General features: G+C 34.4%; 1 protein-coding gene across 1 annotated transcript; it reads left to right on the top strand.

Annotated features, from left to right (window-relative positions):
* Nucleotides 1-1,590: 1,590 nt before the first annotated feature.
* LOC111003276 (N-acetylneuraminate lyase) lies at nt 1,591-6,137 on the top strand. Its single transcript, XM_022273703.2, has 7 exons — nt 1,591-1,697; nt 2,262-2,391; nt 3,308-3,453; nt 3,864-4,032; nt 4,683-4,828; nt 5,422-5,593; nt 5,964-6,137. The coding sequence occupies exons 1-7, from the start codon at nt 1,680-1,682 to the stop codon at nt 6,104-6,106; spliced, it is 924 nt and encodes a 307-aa protein (XP_022129395.2). The 5' UTR covers nt 1,591-1,679; the 3' UTR covers nt 6,107-6,137.
* Nucleotides 6,138-21,249: the final 15,112 nt, after the last annotated feature.

Here is a 21,249-nt window from a genome sequence, read left to right on the forward strand (position 1 = left end):
TGGTACGATCTTTTCTTGAAGGACCTGTTGAGGTGACACGTCCGATGATGAAACTCAGCTGCATGTATACTGCATCTCTGTTCACCGTCCATGATAAATCCGGTAGATGCAGATAGACCCCGTAGAGTGGAAGGAGCTGCACTGGGGAGAAATCTCCTTTGAACGCTGGACACTAAGCCAATAGGCTCTCTACGCATAAAATACGAAATTTGGAATATGCAGTACAAAGCATACATTCAGTGAAGTCATGTGAAATTTCCAAAGGATCGACCGCTTTGTCACGAAGTGAGCAATTGTCTTTGTGACGTGTTATTATGGAAACGGTTCAAGTCAATTGTCAATTGTTATCATAATTAGGAGGCCAAAGCGATTCCCGTGCGTCTGTATTCTCTGTAGTACAAGATTGACGACATCGTATGGAGAGCGGCAGTCTTGTCAGTCAGTCCCGAAATTGCTGGCTGGTGTTAAGCTACTCTTCTATTTAAAATAATCTTTTTATTTTAGTCCATTGATTCACTAGGACCTGATATTGAGTATAACGTAATTTATTTGTTTATTAATCTTACATATAACATACATATTATAAAACACTTAGATAATTTACAAAGCCAAAACAGATTACATAGAAATACAATATATATGAAACAGAAAACATAAGTAAGTACATTAATAGACAAAAAATAAAAAAATAAAAGAAAACTAAATTTAACACTAAAAAAACGACAGTTGATTATTTTTAAAGAAAAACCTAAATTGTTAGCTAGTGCTAAACAAAGTCTTCCCGCCTCTTCAAATATTTCCTCACGTCCTCTAGTGAAGTGGAAAATATTAAAAAAAAAATCAGTGGCGCTACAACCTCTTTAGGTCCTGGCCTCAGATTTCTGAATCTGTTTCATGATCAATTTTTAAATCTAATAGGCAAGTAGGTGATCAGACTCCAGTGACTCACGTCGTCAACTTTTTGGATCTAAGACAATATGTCGGTTTCCTCACGATGTTTTCCTTCACCGTTCGAGCAAATGTTGAATACGCACATAGAAAGAAAGCCTATTGGTGCACAGCCCGGGATCGAACCTACGACTTCAGGTATGAGAGTTGCATGCTGAAGCCACTAGACCAACACTGCTCACAACTATAGAAATCTATGGTTAAGCACTCAATTTTTTTGTGTGATTTTTTATTGCGATTTCAATTTTTTTTTTTTTATAGAACAGGGGGCAAACGGGCAGGAGGCTCACCTGATGTTAAGTGATACCGCCGCCCATGGACACCCTCAATGCCAGAGGGCTCACGAGTGCGTTGCCGGCCTTTTAAGAATTGGTACGCTCTTTTCTTGAAAAATTCAATACTGAGGTTTCGTACCACATAGCGAACCAAATAGCACACAACGAAAGCAGCAGTACGGTAATTGAGAACTACATCGAATAATTTAGTAACTCTCAAAATGATTGAGACTACTATTATAATCGGTATTGGCTTTATAGAGAAGTAATAAAGAATTAATATTACAATATGTTGACAAGATACAAAACGTATCGCTCTTATCAGTATAATAACCAAGATAATATTAAAATAAACGAATAAAAACGTTTATTTTAACATTATCTTTTGCTCTTCCTTTACTATAGTTTCGTGTCACCGTTGATAACGTCTTATATAACATTTAGTTTATCAGTAATATGTCAACTTTGAAAAATGTAAGTATATAATAAACAGCTAGAATCTTGTTGGCGGGTTTAGACCTTTTTAATTTATTTTATTGATATTCTTGGATTGCCCTTATATATATAAACTTATATATACTTTAGTAAAACTATATAGAAGTGGGCGGGTTTTTGGATTTTCTTATTTATGTGATTACGTCAACAGTAATTATTTACTTTTTTACCCATATTACCTATATTACCCATACATTGTCTATGCTTGAAAACGAAGAGCATTTGCATGCATTGCATGCATTGTCGAGGATTCCTAGAAAAAGAAATATCCGTGTATATACTGTTATTTTTTAGAACTTTGCTAGCAAGGGAAGTGAGGGGGATTAAATTGCAATAAAACTATAATACTTGAAGGGCCGGCATTTTCTAAGACATAAATTATGTGTGTGTGTAAAATTTGCATTTTTCGTTGTTGTTTTGTAGTTAAAACTACAAAACTTGCTAGTTGTGTTATCAAAACTATTGTTCAAATCATTTTAAGTATCGCATTTCTTTTTGTTATCTAAAAACACAATACTAATATACATAACCTATATTTTTCAGGTGTTATTCAAGGCTCGTGGTTTAATGCCACCAGTTTTTACACCACTTAAACAAGACCTTACCATCAACTATGATGTCATACCAAAATATGCCGATTTCATTAGCAAAAGCGGAATTAAAGGAGTTCTGGGTATGCTTTTTAGACGAATCTTTATTTATAATAACGTGTGTATGCCACTGAACTACTCTTAAATAACTGGACCGATTTGAATGAGTGTTTTTGTACGCCTTGGAGAGGATGGTTTAGATTCAAAAATCAGCCCGGCAGATGGCGCTGCAGGTTATTTATATTACAATATCATGCAGTACAAAGTCTTTCGGGTCCGCTATTTATATTCCTACATGAGCCTTCTTTCACTCTGTATACCTACGAACAACGGTTTTTTAGATTGGTCATCTATTACGTTGGTGAACCCGCAGAAGAACACTTACATCTGAACACCAGGAAGTATTGGGTCTACAAACAACAGCAGTTCCTACTGTCGAGTAGCTCCGACAAGTCTACTTCTCTTATTTTGAATCTTCTGTCTCAATCACTTACTTTTCATTTTATGAAAAAAACCCTTTCCCTGAAGGAAGACAAATAACGCTTTTTCTTGCAGCAGTAACTTCATTAAAAAATTAATTTTGACTTGAATATATACATCAAAGTAGAAGACCACGCGTAAGAACGTCGCTAAAGATTAAAAACCGCTCCTTGGTCTACTCTCCTCTCGTTTTTACTGCTCTCTTTAGTAGTATTAGTAACCTTAAGTCACTCGTTAACTGTCGTAATATGTTACAGTGTAATCAAATTTTCCACTTGTTATTTTATAAATAGTTGTTTTTATATACAAACTTAAAAATGTATTTATTTATAAAATCAATATAAATACATTATATGCATTATATGCAAAAATAAAAACCATTGATTAGTGGTCTGTGGGTGGTGTCAAAAATTAGATTACCATAAAAAATTCGGGTAGATCAAGTAGGCAAAGAAGACTAATCTTAATCATTCATCTTTCCTACGGTATTTCGAAAATAAAACTTGAATCAATTTACAGTTGGAGGTACAGCAGGAGGACACATGTCCCTCTCAATGCCAGAAAGGAAGAAATTAGTAGAAGAATGGGTGAAAGCAGCAAGAGCAAGAGATCTTCACGTGATGGTGCAAGTTGGGGGTGCATCTATGCCTGACGTACTTGAAATGGTAGATATGTTAATATTATATAGTGTCTAAAACAGCCTTTGTATACCTTCAAATAAAGCACTCTTTCTGTCGTGTATGCGAGTTGGTTGATAAAAAATAACTATAATTGAAACTTCAATTTCACTAATATTTCTAATCACCTGGAAGTGTCATTCCACTGAAATGCCCTCTTTTTCTACACCTATTTCATGAGGTGCAGAAGAAAAGGTATATTAATATACCGTATAATATGTAGGCAGATATAACAGCCTTGTTTCAATAACAATTTTTTGATGCATTTTCTATTTCTCTCCAGGATTCATACTTTTTATTATCCAGGTAAGGTTACTCTTATCATTGTCTATTACTCAAGTAGGAGGTAAAGGGCCGTTAAAAGACACAATTTCTTACAATTTAAACCTATTTTTCAGGCTGGTTTCTGTGCCAAGAGTTGCGTGGACTCCATTCTTACGTTACCAGAAACCTACTTCCGACCGAAGAACATAACTGAACTCGTGGATTATGTGGAAACTGTCGCAAAATCTGCCCCCAATCTTCCAATTTTATATTACCACATACCGCATATGACCAATGTTTTAGGTACTTAAGAGTTTTACTTAGAGAATAGAACTTTAAAATGGACGCCAAGAGTACCATGCACCTTGTGTTAAATACGCACATAAGACGTTTGATTTCATACATTTGATTTGAAGAAACGGATAACAATTGTGTTCCTAGGTGCTCGCTAATAAATAATTATTTTATAAAAGAATATGATCCAGATGACCTGATGAATTTTTAAAAGGCCAGTGCAGGATTGTGAGCCTTCTGGCAGCGTGAATGTCCATGGGCAGCGGCATCACTTAAGATCTGGTTAGCCTCCTGCCCGTCTGCCTTATGTAAAATAAAAAAAGAAAAAGAAAAATGTCGGTAGTAATAAAACTAAAGTTTTACAAAAATGAAGGTATTTATAAAAAAGAAACGATTCGATGTTAAATTTGCAATTGTATTAACTAGACGTACGTATGGTTGATGTATATGCCGGACAAAGGTCATGGGTTCGAAACACTATCATACCAGGGCAACTTTTTTGCCTAGATCATCTCGTCTGGGGATCTACCTGGGAGATACTACCTCCAATTGTTTAAAGAATTTACCTTCGTTACGTCGGCAATCCCCTAAAATCGGTGTCCATAAGTGGGTGACTGCCCTTAAATAATCCACTCGCCATAAATACTTATACATTACAGTAAATATGCCAGCGTTCGTCTCCGAGGCCAGCAATCGTATACCCACATTCAAAGGCATCAAGTTTTCCTCCAATGATCTGAGCGAGGCGGCTCAGGTGTTGCGGAATCTTAAGGTTGACCAGCAGATTTTCTTGGGAACAGCCACTGTAAGAAATTATTTTATATTTACACTATTTGCCGGTGATATACAACGGTGTATATGTGCCACGGTTCTCTCTTGGTATTAACACTATATTATGTATATAGTTTAGGTAGCTTAGTAAACTCACCTTAGAGAGCCCCTACAATTATTTATTTTTTACATATTATAAACGCAACAGATTTTAAATATATAAACGTTGCTATTAAAAAAAAGTGCGTGCGAACAAAGTACACATTTCAGCAGTGAAACTTCTTTGTAAATTAATTATTACTAAGGTAAAAGCTCCAATAGATAATCATGTATCAGTATATGAGCACTCCATGCATTTGTATACCTATATTCACACTGTATACGTGCTATTGATAATATAAATAAATAAAAAAATCTGTGTTTACTGCACAAGTTTTAATATGTATCTACTAAAATAATATATCAACCAATAGCGTGTATTTTTTCCCACTCTCTCTTAATCGGTCTTAATCACTCTCTCTCTTTTCTGCAACAAAACGCTGCACATTTTCGTGACGTTTCGTAAAAATTTTACCCTCATACGCCTAAAGAAGTTTCACTTCAAAAACTATTTTATTTATATTTTAGTTACTGGCACCTGCGGGTCTACTCGGCATAAAGTCCAGTATTGGAACCGTGTACAACTTCATGCCAAAGCTAGCTCTAGAAATACAAGAAGCGATAGAACAATCCGATGTTGAAAAGGCCAGAAAATTGCAGGAGAAACTCAGCTTGGTCATAGAGGCTTTGGTGCCAGAAGGTATTTTTATAAAAAAAAGTCATTTTACATAATCGTTGATATAACTATAATATCATTTTTTATAATTTAAACAATACTTAAATAGTTAATCTTTAACTTGGATTTATTTGATAAAAGACACATAATATGTTTCCTAAGCCTTTTTATTTCCTGTTTTACAATGGTTGTTGTAGTTGTTATATTACAGTTACTAATTATTTTGTCAGTACTTTAGCTTTGATTATGTTAGTAATATCTATATATATTATTCATTTATGAATTAACAGGAACCACGATTTGGGTAAAGGCTGATTTTGTAAACGCACTATAATACTACGTTAAAAATATTTAATAATGTCGCTTACAACTAAGGGCGTGTATACATTTACAGGTGGTTGGGTGCCAGTTATGAAAGCGGGTATGGAAGTAGTGACAGGTATAGAAGTTGGTCCTGCATCAGCACCACAGAAGCCCGTAACAGAGGACGGAAAGAAGAGAATAGAAGAGAGACTGCGAAAACTTGGAGTTATTTAAAAATATGTTGTTAATGTAATACAATGTTTACAATAAACTTATTTATAATTAATAAACCAGTTTTATTACACTAAACTCATCTGTTTCTTTTTATCACAATTCGAAAGACAGAGACAAAAAAATACTTATCTTTTTAGAATTTAAGCTAACAAAATTTCTGCAACCATATTATATTAAAAATAAACATTCCAGTCGATTTTAAAACCAAAAAATACTACTAAAATTTAAGAACCGAATATTAAATAGGAAAATGAATCAAATTATGTTTCATTTTTTGTAAGATTCAATATATTATGACTTTGTAACAGGTCATACTTAGCGCTTAGTATCGCCTCAGAATTACCTTTTGTGTTGTAGACTGTGCAGTAAGCAAAAAAAATTACACGCCAAATTCTACACCTATACACATAATACATGAACATAGTACATATATATTATAAAAAAACCTCCTTAAATTGTGATTACAAATCCAATTAAACATCTTGTCAATTGATCTGAGAGGGTTGTGGTTCCTCCCAGGGGGTTCCTAAGAATAAATGCTTTACATAAACACACGAGAGAAATGTACGTGAGGATTCTTAACACCCCGAAAAATATATCCATATAGAGCTGCTTACACAAATATTTTTATTTTATACGTATAGCAATATTTTTCTACCTAAATTTTATCGTATTGCAGCCTGTGTCTGTTAACGTGAATTAATTATCGTAGTTAGGATCAAACTTCTAGAATACCCTGACAGGCTAACGAAGTAATTCAGGAGTACTCAAGAGTTTTTTATATATAATAGGGGGCAAACGAGCCTACGGGACCCCCAAAAAGGGCGGTCATCGTAGCCCAGAGACACTCAAAACGTTTTGCCAGCGAATGATGAGTGAATGATCTTGTGAAGGGATTTGTTTGTGTTCTTAAAGCAATGTATGAATTTAAAGAACGTCTGAGTGTGAGACTACATAAAAAGGCACATTTCAACTTTAATTGAATCATTAACAGCTCTATATAATTCCCGAACGTACACCCCGCGAAACGCGTACAGTATCGCATTATATCATTTATAAACAAAATGTGTTAAAATAAATCGCGACGTTGGCAGCCGCAGATACGCGGATTTAATGTACACGCTACGATTTTCGGTACAATTTGCGTGAGCCCAATGTATGTGGAAATAGATGTAGATATGTTAATTTGTTCTATATTATATTTATAGTTTAACCGTCGGTTAGAATACACTTAATATTTACGTAGAGCGAAATTTCGCGAGAATAACATCGCTGTGATATTTGAGCCTTCTTCTGACGTCATGACTGCCCACCGAACCAACCCTGCTTTCTTTTTTTGACAGGGCTTTTTTTATAGAACAGCAGGCAAACGAACAGGAGTCTCACCTGAAGTTAAGTGATACCGCCCATGGATGAAAAAAAAAAAAAAAAAAAAAAAAAAAAAATGGATGCAGATGATGAGTCCACATATCCACGTAACGCCGAGGTTTCAAGCCGAACGGAGAGGCATTGGTTGTCGACGATATGCACCACTCTTCGTTGAATATGCTGAAGTGAATGGAGCTTGTAGAGGACTGGACTGGAGAGATGAAAACAGTACTCCATGTGGGGCCAAATTTCCTTGCGGTGGCCCGGAGTGAAGTACCGTCTTACTTTATTGAGCTTAGCAAGGTCCTTTAAGAAAAGGGCGTATCGATTCTTTAAAGGCCGGCAGCGCGCTTGCGAGCTTCCTGGCGGAGTGTCACTGACCATCAGGTGAGCCTCCTGCCCGTCTGCCTCCTTTTACATTAAAAAACGGGCTTGTTAAACTTACCCCACTTTTAATAAAGATCATATTAAACTTACTACAACCATATATAGACATATACAAAGGATCAATAAATATACAGCAGGCGAACGTATTCCTTCTTAGTGCCCCTCAGTGATATATCACGGCATTTTCTCACCTAATAAATAATACGTGTTCCTTGAAATGTGTATTTTGTGTGTGAGGGCTTGGAAAATAAATCTATACATCACAATTAATGCACTATTATGATTCCGTTTTAATTAAGTTTAGGTTTTTAGGTTTGAGCGTTAGATTTCTGTATCTGTTTCATGATTAGTCAATCTAATAGGCAAGTCGGTGATCAGCCTCGATGCATGGACACTTGAACTAAACAAAAAAGTTAAGTAAAATATTGTTTAATTTGATTTTCAAATTAAATTTTTAGAGCGCCACCTCTGATTACCGTGAACCATGGACTCTGTCAATGCCGCAGGGCTTGCTGGTGCGATGCCGGCCTTTTAAGATTTGGTACGCTTTTCTTGAAGGAACCTAAGTCTTTTTAAATTGCACTTGAATGTATGATAAAAAATTGACGTGATAGGATGGTTTCAGATGTCAAAAGAATTTCTATGACATTTGCTTAATATCCCAATTATTTTATCATTTCCCTAAAATATCATCATTGATCATGTCACGAAATTTCAATATACCGAACATTGCGTAGAAATTTGAATATTATGATTTATTACAACTATTTCGGAAGCCAACAACGACCACTCTATGTAGACCTCTACCACGTCAAATCTGGGGTCACATTCTGATACAAATAATGGGCAATATATTATCTTCGAGTGCGGTAAAACGTTTACTTACAGTTATTCCCGTTTACAAACATATAAAAGAATTAGGCTATTCGGTAAGCAAGTGACTTTCTACCCGTTCTATGTGTATCTATGTATATTATCTTCTGTTTGTATCTAAATAAGTTAAGCTCATTTCAAAAACATCGTAAAAAGATACGCTACACAAGGACAGTATAAAGTTCTTGCTTACCTATTTTTAACAATAATTTAGTTTAATTTAAAACTTTTGAGACGTTACTAAGCCGTACGCGTAAGATGATAATATTACAATTTTAAATTCAATATATTCATATTTTCGCTGTCAAATACAAAAGATCTGACTTTACCAGAAAAGCATCAAAACAAAAATTTCCCATGGTTTTTTGTATAAGACTAAGAAATACAAAACAAAACAATTAGATATCTTTAATATTAAATCCTACAACTTTCTCCCGGTAGCTAAGTTCAATATACATTGGTTTCTCTCCCCTTTATACAAATATTGCAAGGAATACCTTGCGTATGTGTCATTTTTGTTCCAATAAATCTTTAACTTAATACACTAGAGTCGATAGGATTAGGTAGGGATATTTGTATATGCTATTGTTTTGGGGCAAGTAAAAATTAAAAAAAAATACGATAAAAATGCACTGTAAAGAGTGCATGCACATATACAACGAGAATATGTTGAATTACTTAGAAAATATTTCAAAATTCTGAAACCAAGTATTTTGTTTTACAAATACGGTATCGTTGTATGTTTGAATGCGGACATAGAAAGAAAATTGATTGGTGCACAGCCTTTGATCCTTGGACCTCATGGATGAGAATCACTTTTTAATATTAATACATACCTAAGTAGTTAATAATAGTGGGTTTAAAATGAATCTCCGAAATAATATTGTTTATTATTAGGAATATCTATCCACTTGTCCACAACATATCTTCATAACAACGAAAGCTCTGAAGGGTAAACAATAAAAACCTTTGTTCATTCATGCCCCTTGTTTCCGAGAAATATCTCTTATATCTTCATTTCTGACACGTATTTTTTTAAATATGGTTTTGGTTTATAGAAGTCATACTTACCGTCATGTTATTATCCTAACGTCGACAAAATACCATCATACAATACCTCTGCATAGTTTTCTGACTGTTGCTAAAACCTTTGTGTATTTGAGTGATTGTTTGGGTACCGTTTGTAAAGACTACATTTTACAAATGCCATGTATTTAAAGTCATTAAATAATTAGTTTAAATAGGCTTTTTATGATACAAAGCAAACACGGGATCCCTAATCGATCAGACACTCGGAAAACATTGTGAATCTGTAGAACAACGTTCGTCTTGTTATCGGAACGCAAACATGATTTTTGGGGGAACTTATTGTTTGGGAGCGATAAGATGACGCTTTTGAAATGTTACATCCATCAAAATACGATTTTTCTCCTCTACCTCTGAAGCGTTGGGATCACATTCATCAGTGCTATGTAATCTTAGATTTTATGTCGTCACGCGGTTAATAAGAAAGAAATTTCTTCATCGTATTTCGAGGTAGAATACGAAATTCCACACATTTATTTATTTATTTTCCATTTAAATTTTCCTATCTTAACAGTTAGGTACAACTAATGCGATAGAATTCCATAATATTACCCACACCAACTAACCTACATATAAACATTAAAAAATTAAACTATCACCATATCACCATCATAAACATATCACCTCGACGTCCGTTGTTCCACAATTTTCCACGCAGCACCACCATTTGGAACCAGCTACCCACTGAAGTATATATTTCCAACCAATTCTAAATTAGGGTGCACTCTCGACTGATATTAAGTGATACAGCTGCCCATAGACACTCAGACGGGCAAACACTCATTGCCTTACATATATACAATATATGTAATGTATATATGTAAGGTAATTAGTGTATGTATGTTTATCCCCTGGTCTATTTAAAAAAACTAGCAATGTATAATCTTAATATCAGCTCTTTTTAATTGAATTATATTATTTTGAAACTTTTAAGGTACTAGTAATTGATATTTGAAGTAGTAATTAAAGGTTGTGTTATTATCTTTCTAAAATAAAAGAAATTGTGTCTTTCGATAGGAAATACATAAACAGACTTAAGATTATGCAGCATTCTATCACCCCACAACCCTAAGACGCCCTAACCACTGTTTTCTTTGTTCGAATCCTTGGCCCAATATTTGGTATAATTATACACTTGATTTCACACTTAGACTAAATTTTCGTTTGTCTTTCTTACAAATCATTTCTCAGGGGCTTTAAACCGACTAAGAGAGTTTAATACGTCAGTCAAAATAATTTGATAAAATTACGAAAATTTTGACAAATAATATAATATTATCCTTTAATTCATAATATTGAACGCTCTAGCAAAATTTGAAATATACCTTGTTTTATTAAAAATTGCTGTCTCGCATTCTTTTGGTTATCATTACGGTGTTTGTAATAGTTTTTTTTGTATAAAGGGGATAGACATCGTAATCCACAAATAACACCAGACGGATATCCGACATCTATCGTTCCACAATTGAGCTATTTTCAAGGCAGTTTCTGGCGCACACCAACACTATGTGGAACCAGCTACCTAGATGTAGCTTACGTTACAACATTCGTAGATTGATGAGAATAATAATAAAAGTTATTTACAATAAAAATAATATGATGTCTTATACCATTACTTATACAGAACTTAAAAGCTTTTGTAGAAGCAACAAGGTCGATTTATTACAGCTACGAAGTTTAATCAATAGTTCAATGCATAATGTAACCAAGCTGAGGGGAATCACGGCAAAGATTAAACATTTCAAGCGAACACTATTAATCAGATCACCGATTGCACTCACTAAATAGTTTTAGTGCTGAACGTAATATAACGATAAAGGTTTTATTACCTATTTTTAATAAAAAAGAACAACCCATGGACATCTTAATGAAAGAGAAAGAATTGGTACGCCCTTTTCTTCAAGGAATTCGAATAGGTTAGAAAATACTTCAGTGGAGTGGAGTCCACATATTGGTTGTGCGGCAAAAACAGCCTTAAAAAACTCGCTGTTGTAGGAGTAGTGGCCAAAACAGTGGGAGAGATTGGCTGTGAATGGCTAATTGTTTATAGCTTTACATTTTTAGTTTTGCAATGAAAAAAAGTGACTAAACATGGCCAGAGATGACTGACTTACAATTTAAACTAAGCTATAGAAGAGATACACAATACACCAATGTGATAAATAAGAAATATGTAAAATAATGAAGATGGCTAGCAAATTAAATAGGTTTATCAACACGCACACACACATACACACGCTAACACACACCCTAGCATTTGTTCTATTCCTTATTTAAAATGTTAAATTTGTTCAAATTACCCATATATATATGTACTTTTTCTTACCACCTGTGAAGCCTTTCTCTCAATACCTTCTTAACTGTAATTATTATATTTGATTTTCAAGGACAGAATATTCCATATGTATCGCATCGATAATAGCACATCCCTAAAATCAAAGGGTTAAGAGCGCCGCCTGGTTAGTGTGAACTAAATGAATCATTAATAATGTACAGTTAACGCAACCCAGCGACCACCAAACATCGATGTCGGCAAACTTGTTTGGAACACTGTTTAATACGTGTTTATACAATTACACGATTTAAGGCTTTCAGTGACAAATGCATGTAGCCAATTAGACAACAGTTTATTCGATGTTTTATTTTATTATTATGCTCCAACGATCGGCACATTGATACATTGTTACAAGAAAAATACAATACAATTTTTTTTTCTTATGTATTAAGTTTGTTAAGAAAGAGCTGGAAACATAAAAGTGTTTCCAAATCTTATACATTTCTGTCAAATGAATAAACCCCTTTTTATATAAGACAAAATTGCATGCCTTTGTGTGTGCCAGAATATGCAGTGTAGAATGTACCACGATAGTAATTTTGTATCATATCCTTACAAACAGATACATTATTATTATTATTATAAATAAAAGAAATCAGATGTGTTCTTTCTTATAAATTCAGAAATGAAATTCACTAGCCTACAGGCAAACCGAAACACAATTTCTTATTTATAAAATATAAACTATGAACACATAAGGGTTGATGAAAAATGGTTTCAATAAGTCAGGTCGTATTAACGTCGAGATCTGAGTGTGAATAATAGAAGGGAAATCACATTCGGGACTCAATCGTCACTGTTCAAGCACCATTAGGATGGGATGAAACGGGTATGGCGAAAACTACTTTAAAATAAACTTATTTTTGTAATATTAATAATAGACTTCGACTTAGGGTCCTTCAATAAAAGAGCGTTCCAATTCTTAAAAGGCCGGCAACGCACTCGCGAGCCCTCTGGCATTAACAGTGTCCATAGGGGGCGGTATCACTTAACATTAGGAGCCTCTTGCCCCTTTTGCCCCCTGTTCATATATAAAGAATAGTTTCATTCAAAAGAAAGTAAATCAGATTGATTAATTATAATTAACTGCAGAATGACTCAAATCATACTCAAACTCAAAGTATTTTATTCATATTCAGGTAACAAAGCACCCTTTTAAACAGAAAAGATGTTACATTGATTTTAAATTTAATGCATCGCATGCTATTATAAAAATCTCGTAGCACTTCATAAAGCCTACGAATCGCGTAGCACATCCATAATAGGAATTAGTAAACAGAGCATTTATTCCAATTTTGAATTTGATTTTGAATAAGGAATACTTGTGGTGCACAAGTCATATAACTCTGTACTAAAATATATGCTGTATCAGCACTTTTACCGTACAGGTAGTATATATATAAAAGTACTGGTTGTGCATACTTACATTGAAGATATACATGTTAATGTATTTTATATATTGATAAGTAATGTTACAGCTAACACATATCGATATTAATAAAAATTAATAAACAATTAGATAATATAAAAACCTAAAACATTAAATTGATAAACATAATATATGGACCAGATTAGACAGAACAGATGAGAAATTAAAGCAACAAACATCTTTTCTATTTTAAATACTTATGTTTTAAAATATTTTATCTTATGCATATCCATATCAAGTGATTACTGTACATTACACGATCAATCAAAATCTCTAATCCGGGTTTAATTCTAACCCTTCTCCGGTCCATCGCATGTCATTTGTTACAAGCAAATCCGCGGGGTACGGCAGACCCACTCCTTGATATCTCTTATTTATTGTCAAAACGCCGACTTGGATGGGGTGAACACTATTTGTCATTGACAAAGCATTTTGCGAATCCACTATGGTATGTTCGGAATATGTAAATATTTCTTTTTTTTTTGTTTCGCATCCATTTGGTAAGTGGTATTGACTGTTGCGGGATTTTGCGTATGGTTTATGTAGATTTTGCTTATTGGGTTTTTGATAAATGGATTGACTGAAGATAAATGTGTATGGGTGAATATACTTTTATTAAAAGTAACCTAAAGAAAATGAAATAACCTACCTATGCCTGTTAGGGCATAGGATATATTTATACTTTCAAATTATGTGAGCAGCAGTTGGCCTAGTGACTTCCGCGTGCGACTGTTATCCCTGAGGTCATAGGTTCGATCCTCGGCTGTGCGTTAATGGACTTTCAATTTCAAAATATACAAATATAAAAACAGTCAAAAAATATTTTGCTAGAAATTGAAGGGTTTTTTATTTAGTATTAATATGTTACTTATCTATTGTAACAAACGAATTTTAAGAACTATTGTATGTGTAATAAACAGTATTTAATTTTGATCTGATAGAAAAAATATAATATGAACCTAAAATCCATACTTGTCTATGCAGACGATTTAAATACTATGCAAAACGTTTCAAGAATAAATCAGTGCGTCCACAATACCATTCCAAATTTAAATATTTGACGTGACATTTCTAATATCGTCGTCAAGCACGCAACATTAAAGTATCATAAATAACTGATAAAGGGTCCGATAGTCCCCACATTTGCGTAGGGTTGACAATAACATATCGTCAAAGACGCCAATCCCTTGTATCGTTATAAAGACATTTTGTAACGTCCATTTCTGATGTTTAATATATACGTCCCATTTGTGAGGGTACTAATTGTTCAGTATTATTGTGGTACATAGCATTGAAGGCAAGCCTAAGTTTTAAACTATTAATTTTGTGTTTTCCTGGAAGAGAAATGACATGCTTAACGCTTTAAGCAATATTTTTTGGTTGGCACTAAAGTAGTGGCCAATCATATATTCTATGCTTTGAGTTGTTCGGCTCAATACCTGCAGAAACGAAATATCACCCGTATCAACTCAAGTTCGTCGTTCCACAACTGAGCGTTTAATTGTAAAAGGATGGCTACGCACTCGCCAGTCCTCTGGCATTGAGAGAATCCCTGGCGGTATCACTTAACATTACGAGAGTCTCATTTGTTGTGCTCATTCGTTTGCCGCCTATTCTATAAAAAATATGGTAAACGTAAACACAAGGCACAGACAGACAAGGCTTTTAATCTATATGTAAAGAGGACGGTGAAAACTAAATGTTAATGGTGCATGCTTAAGATAATTCTGTGAAAATAGGGATATACCCGGATCGAGTTATCATGCCCTATGTCCAATTACTGTTCATTTTTCTTGTCCAAATCCAGCCAAGTGACGTCCGTCCGGGTAAGGGTTAGTAATCGTCCGGTGATAAATGATCCGGGTGACATCGGACGGACTTAAGGATCCGGTGTGTATGAGTCAAATAGTAAGCGATAAAAAAGCTACGGTAATGCGATAAAAAACTAATAGCGGTTCTATACTTAAATGGTTGATTTAGTTGGTTACCAATTCGTGGTTTACGACTTGGGATCCCCCTTTAAAGATAGCATTCATTGTCAAGTCTTGAGGTATGTCAATAACGTATTGGATGTACATGACAATTGGGTACACGGGAGGCAAAGGCAAAATTAGCTTTTTAAGTTTTCAGCACTTAAGTAATAGCTTCGTATCTGCAGATAATCGAAGCTTTCGTTCAGAAAAGTTTAGAAAGAAAGCCCATTGGTCCAAGCCCAAAGGTGCACGGCCGGGGATCGAACCTACGACCTCAGATATGAGAGTCGCACGCTGAAGCTACTAGGCCAACACCGCTCAAATTATGAATGTTAGCCTACTTTACATTTATTACTCTGACGTAACGTTAATTATATAGCTTTGACTGTCTGACTGAAGCCTAACATAGGATAACCGGGTCACAAACGTGAAATACAGGTTGAGAAGATAGTCACAATTGATGGTTTTCTTATTATTTCTAGTCTCGGAGCTTTCGTTAAATGCATATATTTTATGCCTCCATGCCTTTGTTTACAAATTGTATACACATAATAATCAATAAATATAAATTTATAGGAAATATCACTCAGTTAAAATTTTGGCAAATCAATATTATTTAGAGTTGATAAAATATGCATCAGACACAATTTATTAAATCTTTAATTAATCATTTATGATACTGTAAGGTATTTTTTGTATAAAATGGAGCTAATAGGCCACATTACCCGATAATACTGATAATAACCGAAGACACATACATATAAAATATAGTTGTAATAGTTATTTGCATTGGAGCATGTGATTCGGAAGTGCACATGAGTTCGTAGACTGTTCAATTGAATTGATTCACACACGTGTTGCCATTTCGATAGGAAATTATTACGCAGGCATTTTTGCGTTTGTAAAAATAATCGAAGCATTGATGATATTTAAATTTTCAAACGAACCATTTTTTTGTCAATTACGACAAATATTTTTTTTAAACAATAAATAATAATACATTTGTTGATTGAAACAGATTCATGGACTAATAAAAATTTTAAAAACTTATTTATAGTAAAAATCAGCTCAGCTCAATTGCAGTTCTAAGTAGTGGCTGCAGCAGCTTCCAGTGGACGACTAGGATTTGAATGACTATGACTGGCCTAGGTTTTACTTCCACTAGTGTTCCACTACATAACACAGCAGGTACTTAGCTTTAACAGATTTATTATCAACACATATGACCTCTCTGATATATATTGTACGTATATACACATGACAATGTGATCACCCTATAATCATTTGACCGGAAAGGGATTTGAACCAGATGTTTTATCCGGTCATACGTATCATCCCTACTGAATTAATAGAATAGTGATAATACTGACTTAAATTATTTATTAAATAACACAAAATATGATCGGTCTTTCGGATTTCGCTCCTATTTCACCTATCCTCCTATTTTACCTCCTATTTTATAAATATTATTATTATTTATTACTTAAGATGTTATGTGGAACATGGTGTAATGGTTGCAGCTTACAAACGCTGTGTAAAACAATAAACTTGGGAATTAAAAAGAGTGGCGGAGAGTTTATTGCCATATCGTCTCTTCCGTTCTATATACTTGATTTGAGAACTGGCAGATAATGATATAATAATTAATGTATATTTCTTTTAACGTTCATAAATTTACAATTTGGTATATGAATAACTTTTTCGACTTGACTTGATCCTTTTCCTCCTGTTCTGTAGTCTTCATATCTGATGATCGTGCCTGCCTTGAATAACCGAAACTATTATCCGCTTTTTTCAGGGTTATAGGGATATTAGGACCCATAGTTGTCTTTCTTTGTTCAGACCAACGGGCAACGGGTAGGCTATCGACCTCAACTTCTTCTGCCGTCACTCCTCCCTACCACCACATTTATCGGGCCTATTCGGTTCTCTCCCGGCAATTTGGCCAAAGGATCTAAGCACCCGTATGTAAGTAATAGGTGGCAATCTTGTGGTGATTGGTTATTTTTGCAGAATTTTAGAACTGTCAATTAATTTATGATACATTTACAAAAAATAAAATACTAAGCAGTACATAACATTCGCTCCCGAAAAATGAACATATAATATCGGATAATAGCATTACAGTAAAACAAAAAGGCAATAGCGAAGTTGTATGAGTTGTGAGCACCGCATCGCTCCATTAGTGATTATTGTCCAACTTGGGCTAAGTGGACGCTCACGTTCATAAAGTACTGGATATGACACTTTATACTTCAAATGTAACCACGCCTACATTCATCATTCCGTTTCACCTAACTTGATTTCCACACTTATTCTCTTGTAAAATACAAAACCATCCATAGCACCTTGATTTCCAAAAGCGATTCTTAAGGCAATTTATTCCGCGCACCACCACTATGTGGAACCAGCTGCCCACCGTATTTCGGAACTAATCGAACTAAGGGTTCTTGAAAGATGAGCGTACCAATTCTTAAAAGGCCGGCAGCGCGCTTGCGAGCCATCTGGCAGTGCGAGTGTCCTTGGGTGGAGGTGTTACTTAACATCAGGTGAGCCTGCTGTCCGACTGCCTCTTGTAGCATAAAAAAAATCCTGAGAAATAAAAAGTAATTGTACGTGACAAGTAATATGAAAACACAGATGGCGCTGTCCTGAGATTTTAACGTATTTTACAAACAAAAATATTCGTAAAAGTCGATGTTAATTTTAGTTATATGCAACATATTTGTTTTTTGGGGTCGGAGGCAAGATAGCACCTTGAATAAAGTGGTAACCGCCGCCTATATATTACAGTATCCAGCGATATTATTTTTTTTAACAATCAAAAAACATTATAAAAGTTTTAAAAATAATACTTACAATTATTTTTTTCTTAATGTTTAAATAAATTTGATCAGTAAGCCTAAAAACCATTTTATATCCATAAGCTGGACAAATCCTTGTCGTTTCGGTAAACTTTATGTCCACGAAACTGGACTCTATGACTGCCAAATACTTTGTACTTATTTACGCCAGCTGTAATTTATGAGGTAAATATCGACTGCGACCCTTGGGCTGCCAAAACTGTATTAGTTTGGCAAGCTTAAGCACTTCTAGTATTTTATTTCACTGTCATTTTAAACTTTACAATATACTGACCGGGATTTGATTTTTAGTAAAAATATTATTTCATGAAACCTACATACTTTTGAATTATTAAATTATTTTCACTTTTTTAACAATGGTTTACTAACAGTTATAGAATGAACCTTTCATATAATTGAACTTAAATCAACTAACATATCAAAAATTTCCCTTGACTACTTTAACACAAATCAAAGGAGACTTTTTGTGATGATTATTAGTATATTTTGCAAAAAAACTTGACTATAATCTGTGTGTATAATTTATATTTTTTGTCGGCGGTAAATACGATGCATAGACATAGACTGATAACAAAATGCATAGACCATCGATGACTTGATGCCTTCAATCATTGGCTTGAGCGTGAGTCGTAGGTTCGATCCCGACACTAATGTTACATACATCTTTCAGTTTGCATTAAGCACTGGCTGACGATGGAGAACAATCTTGAAAGGAAAGTCCGAAAAATTCCCTTCACCTTTCTTATTGAGGATTATTAAGAAACACATAATGAAATCTGTGCATATTGCTTCTAATCGAGCAGTAAGTTCACCTATAATTCCGCCGCCCATAGACACTGACTTTGCCAGAGGGCTCCCAATTGTCAGTCTTTTAAGAATTGGTACGCTCTTTTCTTGAAGCACCTTCATCAGTTCGGAAATATATCGGTGGGCAGATGCTTCCACATAGAGGTGGTGAGCAAAAGATGATTTGCCAGACCAACGCTTTTTGGAAGGCTCTAAGTCATGTAATTTAGCGTACGAGAATTTTAAATGCGAACATAGACAGAAAAGTATGTTACATTGGGTGGACCAACTCTCGCTCAAACCATTGACTATTCATGATACACAAGCTGCTATATATATTAAAGCTCTTCCGGGTTTAGGTAATATACAAGCAAATATGAACTGCGATATATTAGGCTATACGCCGTGATGCAATCGCACCGCTAAGGCCACCTTAGTCGCCATACTTTATGTGCACTCACAATTAGTTGCCGCGAGATGGCAGGTGAAACTATGGGACATGGGAGCCATGGAGCTGTCTTATACTAGAATATTGAGGCTTACGTATTGTGTCCAAAATTCAGTATAAATTGCCTTATCCAAAATGTCTAATTATTTGCAAGAGAATTAAATAAATGTTTATAAGTGTGAATATTTAAGTAACAGATGATACTCCGAAGAGACTTTAGAACAAAATAAAACGAAAAATGGCTGAAAATAGAATATTTTAACATTCGTATAAAATAAAGGTATGTGCCCGAGGTGTCTGTTTTATGATTAATTTACAATCTAATTGGCAAGTAGGTAATCAGCCTCCTGTACCTGACGCACGCCATCGACTTTTCGGATCTTTCAGGAAATCCGCAATTTTTTCCTTCACTGTTTGAGCGATTGTTATATGTGCACATACAAAGTCAATTGGAGCAGTCAAGGATCAAACCTACGATCTCAGAGATGAGAGTCACACGTTGAAACCACTGCTTATTCTCTTACATACACAGTATCAATCACACAGTAAATAGCTAATTACTATAAAATAACATGATAAACTACTCCATTCCACTGCTATGCTCTCGTAAAGCATCTCAGCGCAAAAGTCGTTAGTAACAAACTCCACACATTTGTGTCACCGGATACAATCCTATTATAATTTTAAATTTTAAGCCCATCCATTTGTGTTGCCACCAATCTGACGCCACTCTACAATCTTTGATACTCTTTTAATCTTTTGGAAGAGCAATCTTGTCTATGTTTTCTAACTTAGTACTCTTTAAAGTTTGCTACTTAAAACAGAACTTTAGTTGCTCTTTAGTATACTAATAATGAAAGTTTTCTTATAGAAACCATTCTCTATTTGACATGGATTTAGGAGGCTTTATAATCGTTGTAGGCCTATTTGTGTACTACATCTATAGTAATGCGAGCAGTTGCAGGACGAGACAAGGATTTGGACCAGGAGCCGATCACTTTGAAAACAGTGCACGATTAAAAATAAGACTTCCCTGTATGCAAGCAGCTGAAACTACGGCTATCGGGGTTTGAAAACCACTAATATTTGTAATAGTAATAGCCTTTATTTCCAAAACTTAATAATAATAGATGATAAGTTTCATTGATTTTTAATTGAGAAAAAAAAAATACACATGCACATGAACTCTAATTACCAGAATGATCGCAAGTGCGTTGCGGGTCTTTTGAGTATTGCTTCGCACTTATATTACTATATAATATTAGTATAGTCTACTTATGAGCAATATTGAATTATAGGTTAATGATATAGTGAATAGACTGTATTTGTTTAATTAAATATATAAAACAAATAGCCAGCTATATGATAATCGAGAAAGGATACTTTTTAGAGGATGATTTTCTGAAATATGCAGAAAGATTTTCAATTTACCAAGACCGCCATTACGTACCGAAAACGTTGGTTTTTCCTAACGTTAGGCACACGTAAAATTTTAATTAAAAAGGGATTACACATTTTTGCTAATGTACAGGATTCTTTCTTAATTGTTTCGGTGCAAAATACCTCTTGAAATTACATAAGAATTGAGATTAAT

The sequence above is a fragment of the Pieris rapae genome, chromosome 14 (assembly GCF_905147795.1).
Source record: "Pieris rapae chromosome 14, ilPieRapa1.1, whole genome shotgun sequence".
Lineage (NCBI taxonomy): Eukaryota > Metazoa > Arthropoda > Insecta > Lepidoptera > Pieridae > Pieris > Pieris rapae.